Source organism: Panthera uncia (assembly GCF_023721935.1).
Source record: "Panthera uncia isolate 11264 chromosome C1 unlocalized genomic scaffold, Puncia_PCG_1.0 HiC_scaffold_3, whole genome shotgun sequence".
In the NCBI taxonomy this organism is placed as follows: domain Eukaryota; kingdom Metazoa; phylum Chordata; class Mammalia; order Carnivora; family Felidae; genus Panthera; species Panthera uncia.
Window position 1 is genome coordinate 34,242,610 of NW_026057584.1, and position 12,066 is coordinate 34,254,675.

Below are 12,066 nucleotides of genomic sequence, written 5' to 3' on the forward strand. Positions count from 1 at the left end.
AAAGAAAGAAAGAAAGAAAGAAAGAAAGAAAGAAAGAAAGAAAGAAATAATAAAAGAAGTGAATGAATAATAAAAATAAATGAGAATATCTCAGAGTTTGTGCAGCAGGGAAAGGTCAGCTTCCAAAGAGAGGACCTGATAGCCCCCCTCGGGAGAAAAAGAGCTTTGGGCTCTGGGGGACAAGCTGCCAACCCAGGGTCCCCTGGGAAATGAACCTTCTCAAGTCTTCTTCTAGAGACTCCCCAAGACCTTCCTGGCTTTAAAGATTTCAGCAGTCAGAGCATGTATTCCCATTTTGGGGTCATGATGGGCATCTACCTAATCTGGGAATGCTAAAACAGGTTTCTGAATTTCTAATTTTCTCTTTTTTGTTATTATTTTGCATTTTCAGGCTAACTCCTCTTCCTTCAGCTGCAAAAAAACAAAATTGTGTCCAACCCACAGCAAAACCTGTTGTTGCCCCAAAGTAAGTATTTTTATGTTCATGGGGAAGGAATTACCAGAACATACAATGATTTCCCCCAAACCTCAGATCCTGCATGCAAATTGTGTGGTGCTCTGCACCCACTTTCAAAGTCACAACAAATAAGTTCTCAATTAGGGGTGCCCCTGACAGCCACTATTTCCTGCCCTAAAAGGGAACAATACATGATGCATGTCATAGGCAAAGAGCCTTGGGGAAACTCCCAGGCATTTATGGTCGTGGCTTACCTTTTTACTGATTACTGTTCTATGTCTAAGGTTTTTGGTAGATGGCAGCTCTATTTTTATTCATAAATTAAATTTTTATCCATATTTTGCTAAGCTTAGAAGTATAACTTAGTTTAGGCATGTGCATGTATCTTTGTATTCAACTTATTTGGAAAATATTTATTGAGCCCCTACTATTTGTTTGGCATTATTTCAGGTGCCAGGAGACAGCAGTGAACATAGAAGAGTCCCTGCTCCTAGAGCTTACATTCTAGGGGGGAAATGACCATAAAGAAGTTAATACATCCCAGTGCATCCCAGTGCTATGTAGAATATAACACAGGCAAAGGGAGGAGGGGATAGTGAAGGCAGGGTTGTTATTTTCTATGGGTATTTCAGGGAAAATCCTTATGTAAAGGGGACAGCAGGAGCCTGCTGATATCTGAGACTAGCACTCCTGGCAGAAGGAACAGCAAATACAAATTCCCCCTGAGTGGGAACCTGCTTGGCACATTTGGTCTTTTCCAGGAAAGCAAAGAGGCCCATGTGGCAGGAGTGGAGGATGTGAGCAGAGAATGGGGAGAGGTGAGGTCGGAGAAGTAGCAGAGATGATGAATGTAGTTGGCAGAATAATGGCCCCCCAAAGATACATCCTAATCTCTGGAAACTATGATTCTGTTCTATTACTCATCAAGGGGGAATTAAGGTTGTAGATAGAATTATGCTTGCTAATCAGGGGACGTTGATATGGACAGATCATCCTGAATTATTGGATGGGCCCAGTGTAATCACAAAGGTCTTTATTCATGAAAGAAGAGATGTGACAATTGAAGCTGAGTGATACTGTTGTTGGCTTTGATGGAGAAAAAAATGCCGCTACAAACACAGGAAGCTTCTAGGAGCAGGAAAGTCAAGAAAACAGATATTCCTGTGGAGCCTCCAGGAGAAATATCACCCTGCCAACACCTTAATTTTTTAGCTCAGTGAGACCCATTTCAGACTTTGACCTCTAGAACTGTAAGATAATGAGTTGGTTTTGTGTTAAGCCACTGAGCTTGTAGTAATTCGTTACAGCAGCAATAGGAAACTCATACAGTAAAGCTTGCTACCAGTATAAGGACTTTGGCTTTTACTTTGAAAGAGACAGCCTATAGGGCTGCCATAACAAAACAAACAAACAAACAACAACAACAAAAAAAAAAAACAAAACAGAAAAAAACACAGACGCTGTGGCTTAAGCAACAGAAATTTATTTTCTCACAGTTCTAGAGACTAAAATTCAAGACCAAGGTGCCCACAGTGTTGGTTTCCTCTCAGGACTCTCCCTGGCTTGCAGATGGCCACCTACTTTCTGCTCCTTCACATGGTCTTTTCTTTGTGTATGCACATCCCTGGTGTCTCTCTGTGTGTCCTCTCTCTCTTATAAGGACACTAGTAAGGTTGGATTAGTGCCCACTATAATGGCCTCATTTTAACTTAATCCCCCTATAAGGCTCTGTCTTCAATACTGTCACATTCTGAGGTACTGGGAGTTAGGGCTTCAACATATAAATGTTGGGGGGACATAATTTAGCCCATAAGAGATTGGAAGCCATCAGAGGGTTCTGAGAAGAGTGACATGATCCAACTGCATTTGGAAATGACTAATCTTTTTTTTTTAATTTTTTAATGTTTATTTATTTTGAGAGAGAGAGAGAGCATGAGCAGGGGAGGGACAGAGAAAGAAGAGAGAGAGAACCCAAGTAGGTTTCATGCTGTCAGCACAGAGCCCTGTGCTGGGCTCAATCCCACAAACTGTGAGATCATGACCTGAGCCAAAATCAAGAGTCAGATGCTTAACCAACTGAGCCACCTGACACTCCAAAAGGATGAATCTGGCTACTGCATTGAGAATGGACTACAGTGACCAAGGGTAGAAGCAGAGTCTAGTTAAGATGTAATAGTAAGGACCCAAGCAAGAGAAGATGGTGCTTTGACCTGGTAGAAATAGCAGAGGTGGTGAGGAGTGGTCCCATTTGGGATATATTCTGAAGGTAGAAACCGGTAGGATCTGCTAATGGGTTGGGTGTTAAGTATGAGAACAAAACAAAAGAGGGGTCAAGGATGGCTTCAAGATTTGGAGCTGAGCAACAGGAAGGATGGAATTTCCATTTTCTGCGATTGGGGCAGACTGTGGGGGGAGGTACACATTTCTCGGGAGCTGAGCATAGGAAGTCCAAGATGCTTCTTACTATCAAGTGGCAATGTCAAGTAAGCAGTTGGATAAGTGGGTCTGAGAGACAGCTCTGGGCTGCAGATATACATTTGACAGTCGTTGGCATATACATGATACTTAGAGCCCTCAGATCAGATGAGATCTCCAAGACAGGGAGTAGAGCCAGAGGTAGGAAGAGGCAGGAGAACAGAGACCCAGAGCACTCCAATGTTGAGAGGTTGGAGAAACCCCGAAAAGGAGATTGACAGGGAGTGGTCAGTGAGGTAGATGACAAATCATCTACCTGGTATCCTGGAAGGAAAATGACAAAAATGTTCCAAGAAGGAGGATTCTGATTATCTGTGTCAACCACTGCTGATAAGTAATTAGATGCGGGCTGAGAAATACTGTTGAGTTTAAGTGGCCTGTGGGTCATCAGTGACATGAAGAGCATTGTGTCAATGGTAGTGGTGATAAAGCCTGATTGGAGTGGGATCCATTCATAACAAGGGATCTGTTGAATGGCTGTGTAGGTGAAACAGTTCCTTAGTGCCTGCCTTCTGTATGACAGCACACTGCTGGCATGATCACACCTGTGGGTCTTATCTGACCCATATTAATGGTCAAGCTCAAGGTCTCAGTCTCCCAGTACCTCTTATTGGGAGCAACATCACTCACACCACAGCTCCCCTCTGCCCGACAATTAGCCCCTGCTAACACTGTCCTAGTCTTTTGCAATATGGTGAGGAACACTTTGTGGGTACTTTTATTATTTTTTTTATTTTTATTTTTTTTAATGTTTATTTATTTTTGAGAAAGCGCTAGCAGGAAAGGGTCAGAGGGAGAGAGACAAACAGAGACAGAATCTGAATTAGGCTCCAGGCTCTGAGCTGTTAGCACACAGCCTGATGCAGGGCTTGAACTCATGAACCATGAAATCATGACCTGAGCCAAAGTCGGAGGCTCAACCTACTGAGCCACCTGGGGCCCCTACAATTCAAAGACCTGTTCATTGTATTTATAACTTTCCAGTGAGACCCTACTGGGACTCCACATCACCCAGTCTCTATGTCCTATTGAGTCAGCACTGACTGAGGCTGGGAAACGGAGCAGCTGGGATGGCCTCACCATCAGGAAGGGGCTCGGGTAGATACTGATACGACCCACAAATGGGGACGTGAAGTATCTGTTCACCAGCCAACTGTTAACTTGGGCCTCCAGTCACAAACATACGGCCTCTGTGAATTACATCCTTTTTGTGAATCCTCTTATTCTTTTGCAAACATACAATGTACTTTTTGTTATTTCGAAAGTCTTAATTCTTAAATATGAACTACAACATAACTGTTTTAACCATGTTTGGGTAACTTTTTTTTTTTTTAATTTCTCAGAAGCCTTGAAAAATGGCAGTAGGCCCAGTGCTCTCAACTCCTGGGAGACATGGTTGGCAAATTGCTTTATCTGCAATTCTTTGTAGCACTTAACTTTTTCTTCTTCTAATTTCAGTATTTATGTGCCTCTATTTTTCTCAAATAAAAAGCATCACATCTCATTCCATTTCTCTTAGTATGGAGCACTGTGGTTTGCATCCATTAACCACTCATTGAATTCATTAAATGAGAAAATGTGAAGTGCTTTGACTGAAGTCAATGAATAACCTCAATGAATAACCTCACTTTGGTTAGTGTAATCAGAGTAATCTGAGTAGGTTGACAAGGGAAAAAAGAGTCAAGGAGAATCATCCTGGATCAACCATACCTTTTACTTTTCAGAGAGAGAAATACAATTCCAACAAAATTAGTACCCAGGGAGCTGCACTCTGACCCTTGGAGCAGTTCAGAGGTGAATGCAGTACTGTGGAAGGTCTCCGTTTGCTCAAGGAGATCTACGAAGAACAAAAAAAGACATAAGCTTAAATCCATGGCCAGCTTTTTTTTTTTTTCAATATATGAAATTTATTGTCAAAATGGTTTCCATACAACACCCAGTGCTCATCCCAAAAGGTGCCCTCCCCAATACCTATCACCCCCCCTCCCCTCCCTCCCACCCCCCATCAACCCTCAGTTTGTTCTCAGTTTTTAAGAGTCTCTCATGGTTTGGCTCTCTCCCACTCTACCTCTTTTTTTTTTTTCCTTCCCCTCCCCCATGGGTTTCTGTTAAGTTTCTCAGGATCCACATAAGAGTGAAACCATATGGTATCTGTCTTTCTCTGTATGGCTTATTTCACTTAGCATTACACTCTCCAGTTCCATCCACGTTGCTACAAAGGGCCATATTTCATTCTTTCTCATTGCCCTGTAGTACTCCATTGTGTATATAAACCACAATTTCTTTATCGATTCATCAGTTGATGGACATATAGGCTCTTTCCATCATTTGGCTATTGTTGAGAGTGCTTCTATAAACATTGGGGTACAAGTGCCCCTATGCATCAGTACTCCTGTATCCCTTGGGTAAATTCCTAGCAGTGCTATTGCTGGGTCATAGGGTAGGTCTATTTTTAATTTTCTGAGGAACCTCCACACTGTTTCCCAGAGTGGCTGCACCAATTTGCATTCCCACCAACAGTGCAAGAGGGTTCCCATTTCTCCACATCCTCTCCAGCATCTATAGTCTCCTGATTTGTTCATTTTGGCCACTCTGACTGGCGTGAGGTGATATCTGAGTGTGGTTTTGATTTGTATTTCCCTGATAAGGAGTGACGTTGAGCATCTTTTCATGTGCATGCTGGCCATCCGGATGTCTTCTTTAGAGAAGTGTCTATTCACGTTTTCTGCCCATTTCTTCACTGGGTTATTTGTTTTTCGGGTGTGGAGTTTGGTGAGCTCTTTATAGATTTTGGATACTAGCCCTTTGTCCGATATGTCATTTGCAAATATCTTTTCCCATTCCGTTGGTTGCCTTTTAGTTTTGTTGGTTGTTTCCTTTGCTGTGCAGAAGCTTTTTATCTTCATAAGGTCCCAGTAATTCATTTTTGCTTTTAATTCCCTTGCCTTTGGGGATGTGTCAAGTAAGAGATTGCTACGACTGAGGTCAGAGAGGTCTTTTCCTGCTTTCTCCTCTAGGGTTTTGATGGTTTCCTGTCTCACATTCAGGTCCTTTATCCATTTTGAGTTTATTTTTGTGAATGGTGTGAGAAAGTGGTCTAGTTTCAACCTTCTGCATGTTGCGGTCCAGTTCTCCCAGCACCATTTGTTAAAGAGACTGTCTTTTTTCCATTGGATGTTCTTTCCTGCTTTGTCAAAGATTAGTTGGCCATACGTTTGTGGGTCTAGTTCTGGGGTTTCTATTCTATTCCATTGGTCTATGTGTCTGTTTTTGTGCCAATACCATGCTGTCTTGATGATGACAGCTTTGTGGTAGAGGCTAAAGTCTGGGATTGTGATGCCTCCTGCTTTGGTCTTCTTCTTCAAAATTACTTTGGCTATTCGGGGCCTTTTGTGGTTCCATATGAATTTTAGGATTGCTTGTTCTAGTTTCGAGAAGAATGCTGGTGCAATTTTGATTGGGATTGCATTGAATGTGTAGATAGCTTTGGGTAGTATTGACATTTTGACAATATTTATTCTTCCAATCCATGAGCAGGGAATGTCTTTCCATTTCTTTATATCTTCTTCAATTACCTTCATAAGTTTTCTATAGTTTTCAGCATACAGATCTTTTACATCTTTGGTTAGATTTATCCCTAGGTGTTTTATGCCTCTTGGTGCAATTGTGAATGGGATCAGTTTCTTTATTTGTCTTTCTGTTGCTTCATTGTTAGTGTATAAGAATGCAACTGATTTCTGTACATTGATTTTGTATCCTGCAACTTTGCTAAATTCATGTGTCAGTTCTAGCAGACTTTTGGTGGAGTCTATCGGGTTTTCCATGTATAATATCATGTCATCTGCAAAAAGTGAAAGCTTGACTTCATTTTTGCCAATTTTGATGCCTTTGATTTCCTTTTGTTGTCTGATGGCTGATGCTAGAACTTCCAACACTATGTTAAACAACAGCGGTGAGAGTGGGCATCCCTGTCGTGTTCCTGATCTCAGGGAAAAAGCTCTCAGTTTTTCCCCATTGAGGATGATGTTAGCTCTGGGCTTTTGATAAATGGCTTTTATGATCTTTAAGTATGTTCCTTCTATCCCGACTTTCTCAAGGGTTTTTATTAAGAAAGGGTGCTGGATTTTGTCAAAGGCCTTTTCTGCATCGATTGACAGGATCATATGGTTCTTATCTTTTCTTTTATTAATGTGATGTATCACGTTGGTTGATTTGCGAATGTTGAACCAGCCCTGCATCCCAGGAATGAATCCCACTTGATCATGGTGAATAATTCTTTTTATATGCTGTTGAATTCGATTTGCTAGTATCTTATTGAGAATTTTTGCATCCATATTCATCATGGATATTGGCCTGTAGTTCTCTTTTTTTACTGGGTCTCTGTCTGGCTTGGGAATCAAAGTAATGCTGGCTTCATAGAATGAGTCTGGAAGTTTTCCTTCCCTTTCTATTTTTTGGAACGGCTTGAGAAGGATAGGTATTATCTCTGCTTTAAACGTCTGGTAGAACTCCCCTGGGAAGCCATCTGGTCCTGGACTCTTATTTGTTGGGAGATTTTTGATAACTGAATTCAATTTCTTCTCTGGTTATGGGTCTGTTCAAGCTTTCTATTTCCTCCTGATTGAGTTTTGGAAGAGTGTGGGTGTTTAGGAATTTGTCCATTTCTTCCAGGTTGTCCAATTTGTTGGCATATAATTTTTCATAGTATTCCCTGATAATTGTTTGTATCTCCGAGGGATTGGTTGTAATAATTCCATTTTCATTCATGATTTTATCTATTTGGGTCATCTCCCTTTTCTTTTTGAGAAGCCTGGCTAGAGGTTTGTCAACTTTGTTTATTTTTTCAAAAAACCAACTCTTGGTTTCGTTGATCTGCTCTACCGTTTTTTTAGATTCTATATTGTTTATTTCTGCTCTGATCTTTATTATTTCTCTTCTTCTGCTGGGTTTAGGCTACCTTTGCTGTTCTGCTTCTATTTCCTTTAGGTGTGCTGTTAGATTTTATATTTGGGATTTTTCTTATTTCTTGAGATAGGCCTGGATTGCAATGTATTTTCCTCTCAGGACTGCCTTCGCTGCGTCCCAAAGCATTTGGATTGTTGTATTTTCATTTTCGTTTGTTTCCATATATTTTTTAATTTCTTCTCTAATTGCCTGGTTGACCCACTCATTCTTTAGTAGGGTGTTCTTTAACCTCCATGCTTTTGAAGGTTTTCCAGACTTTTTCCTTTGGTTGATTTCAAGCTTCATAGCATTGTGGTCTGAAAGTATGCATGGTATAATTTCAATCCTTGTATACTTATGAAGGGCTGTTTTGTGACCCAGTATGTGATCTATCTTGGAGAATGTTCCATGTGCACTCGAGAAGAAAGTATATTCTGTTGCTTTGGGATGCAGAGTTCTAAATATATCTGTCAAGTCCATCTGATCCCATGTATCATTCAGGGCCCTTGTTTCTTTATTGATCCTGTGTCTAGATGATCTGTCCATTTCTGTAAGTGGGGTGTTAAAGTCCCCTGCAATTACCACATTCTTATCAATAAGGTTGCTTAGGGGCGCCTGGGTGGCGCAGTCGGTTAAGCGTCCGACTTCAGCCAGGTCACGATCTCGCGGTCCGTGAGTTCAAGCCCCGCGTCAGGCTCTGGGCTGATGGCTCGGAGCCTGGAGCCTGTTTCCGATTCTGTGTCTCCCTCTCTCTCTGCCCCTCCCCCGTTCATGCTCTGTCTCTCTCTGTCCCAAAAATAAATAAAAAACATTGAAAAAAAAAAATAAGGTTGCTTATGTTTATGAGTAATTGTTTTATATATTTGGGGGCTCCCGTATTCGGCGCATAGACATTTATAACTGTTAGCTCTTCCTGATGGATAGACCCTGTAATTATTATATAATGCCCTTCTTCATCTCTTGTTACAGCCTTTAATTTAAAGTCTAGTTTGTCTGATATAAGTATGTCTACTCCAGCTTTCTTTTGGCTTCCAGTAGCATGATAAATAGTTCTCCATCCCCTCACTCTCAATCTAAAGGTGTCCTCAGGTCTAAAATGAGTCTCTTGTAGACAGCAAATAGATGGGTCTTGTTTTTTTATCCATTCTGATACCCTATGTCTTTTGGTTGGTACATTTAGTCCATTTACATTCAGTGTTATTATAGAAAGATACGGGTTTAGAGTCACTGTGATGTCTGTATGTTTTATGCTTGTAGCGATGTCTCTGGTACTTTGTCTCACAGGATTCCCCTTAGGATCTCTTGTAGGGCTGGTTTAGTGGTGATGAGTTCCTTCAGTTTTTGTTTGTTTGGGAAGACCTTTATCTCTCCTTCTATTCTAATGACAGACTTGCTGGATAAAGGATTCTCGGCTGCATATTTTTTCTTTTCATCACATTGAAGATCTCCTACCATGCCTTTCTGGCCTGCCAAGTTTCAAAAGAGAGATCAGTCACAAGTCTTATAGGTCTCCCTTTATAAGTTAGGGCACGTTTATCCCTTGCTGCTTTCAGAATTTTCTCTTTATCCTTGTATTTTGCCAGTTTCACTATGATATGTCGTGCAGAAGATCGATTCAAGTTATGTCTGAAGGGGGTTCTCTGTGCCTCTTGGATTTCAATGCCTTTTTCCTTCCCCCGTTCAGGGAAGTTCTCAGCTCTGATTTCTTCAAGTACACCTTCAGCACCTTTCCCTCTCTCTTCCTCCTCTGAGATACCAATTATGCATATATTATTTCTTTTTAGTGTATCACTTAGTTCTCTAATTTTCCCCTCATACTCCTGGATTTTTTTATCCTTCTTTTTCTCAGCTTCCTCTTTTTCCATAATTTTATCTTCTAGTTCACCTATCCTCTCCTCTGCCTCTTCAATCCGAGCCGTGGACGTTTCCATTTTATTTTGCATCTCGTTTAAAGCGTTTTTCAGCTCCTCCTGACTATTCCTTAGTCCCTTGATCTCTGTAGCAAGAGATTCTCTGCTGTCCTCTATACTATTTTCAAGCCCAGTGATTAATTTTATGACTATTATTCTAAATTCACTTTCTGTTATATTATTTAAATCCTTTTTGATCAGTTCATTAGCTGTTATTTCCTGGAGATTCTTTTGAGGGGAATTCTTCCGTTTGGTCATTTTGGATAGTCCCTGGAGTGGTGCGGACCTGCAGGGCACTTCCCCTGTGCTGTGGTGTATAACTGGAGTTGGTGGGCGGGGCCGCAGTCAGACCTGATGTCTGCTCCCAGCCCACCGCTGGGGCCACAGTCAGACTGATGTGTGCCTTCTCTTCCCCTCTCCTAGGGGTGCAATTCACTGTGGGGTGGCGTGGCCCGTCTGGGCTACTTGCACACTGCCAGACTTGTGGAGCTGGGGATCTGGTGTATTAGCTGGGGTGTGTAGGCAAGGTGCACAGGGGCAGGAGGGGAAGGCTTAGCTCGCTTCTCCTTAGGTGATCCACTTCAGGAGGGGCCCTGTGGCAGTGGGAGGGAGTCAGACCTGCTGCCGGAGGGGTGGCTCCACAGAAGCACCACGTTGGGTGTTTGCGCGGAGCAAGCAAGTTCGCTGGCAGGAACTAATTCCCTTTGGGATTTTGGCTGGGGGATGGGCGAGGGAGATGGCGCTGGCGAGGGAGATGGCGCTGGCGAGAGCCTTTGTTCCCTGCCAAACTGAGCTCTGTCCTCCGGGGGCTCAGCAACTCTCCCTCCCGTTGTCCTCCAGCCTTCCCGCTTTCCGAGCAGAGCTGTTAACTTATGACCTCCCAGATGCTAAGTCCCGCTTGCTGTCGGAACACACTCCATCCGGCCCCTCTGCTTTTGCAAGCCAGACTTGGGGGCTCTGCTTGTCCGGCTGGCCGCCCCTCCGCCCCGGCTCCCTCCCGCCAGTCCGTGGAGCGCACCACCTCACCGCCCTTCCTACCCTCTTCCGTGGGCCTCTCATCTGCGCTTGGCTCTGGAGACTCCGTTCTGCTAATCCTCTGGCGGTTTTCTGGGTTATTTAGGCAGGTGTAGGTGGAATCTAAGTGATCAGCAGGACTTGCGGTGAGCCCAGCGTCCTCCTATGCCTCCATCTTCCTCTCTGTCTCAATGGCCAGCTTTTTAAAGAGATCCAGGCTACTCAGTGATTTCCCCACCACCGACACCCCAAGGCTTTCCTAAATTCAGAGAAAGTAAACAAAATTAGCATTGTAAAGAGTTCCTGGTTTATGAATGGGAGCATATGGTTGCTATGAACTGAGTTGTATTTTAAGTGGTTTTAAATCTTTTCAATTACATATGAGTCCCATTGTATTATCAAAGTATACGGTGCACTCATGTCTGTTTTTTAACACACGGAGTCATGTTTTCACCAGTTAAAATAATAATATCTACAGTAGCCAAATCCTTGGGCTAGTTTTCTCAAGGGAGTCTTCAGTGCCTCTCTGGAGGCCTCATTTGGGGGGTGGGAGATGTGGGATCAAAACCAGACTTTATTAGCCAAGGTAGAACTGCCTCCACCAAGAAAAATCCTCTCAACCCCACACCCCCATACCCAGCTGACTTTGGAACAGTCTCACCCTGGTAACCACTCCACCACCCCTAAAGATATTGTGGTTATTTTGATCATAGGGAAAATGGAACTCCTAGATCAGTTTTGGTTGTTTCTCTTCACAGCAGTTGGCCTGATTGTATGTATATGGGTGTGAGTGTTTGCTGAAGCAGAGGGAAAATGCCCTAGCTTCATATACCTAAGCCTAACTAGTCTTGTTGTCAGCACATCAGAAACTGGTTACTCTTATTCCAATCTTTCAACTTTCCAGGTGAGGTCCCTTACAAATACGCTTGATATTTGGATACCTGATATGTTCACATTTCTACACCTGAAAACAACAACTAATTATGACCAAGATTAACCATTTACTTATCCTGAATTTATGATACTGACCATTTCAGGTCCCATATCACTAATTTCTGGTGCAAATAAGAAAGGATTTTGTGCAGACAATGTAAATGTCACTAGTGTGTTCATTTGAGATTATGCACCATAGGAGAGCCCTTTGGATTCTCAGGCCAAGTCTCTTGACCCTTATTTTAGGAGTGGTTCTAATAGGTATGATAGTCAACTCCCCACTTTTTTACTTCCTGCCTTTTTATCACAATCTGTATACCAATGATCTCGGGA

The 12,066-nt window shown here is 42.5% G+C and overlaps 1 protein-coding gene across 3 annotated transcripts in view; it reads left to right on the forward strand.

The window, feature by feature from the left end:
* FLACC1 (flagellum associated containing coiled-coil domains 1) overlaps positions 1–12,066 on the forward strand; it is a 41,654-nt gene that overhangs the window by 8,961 nt on the left and 20,627 nt on the right. For all 3 annotated transcript variants that reach the window (XM_049615894.1, XM_049615893.1, XM_049615892.1), the window contains one exon: positions 392–466. In XM_049615894.1, coding sequence (XP_049471851.1) covers positions 392–466 — 75 coding nt within the window. The remainder of the gene's footprint in view (positions 1–391; positions 467–12,066) is intronic.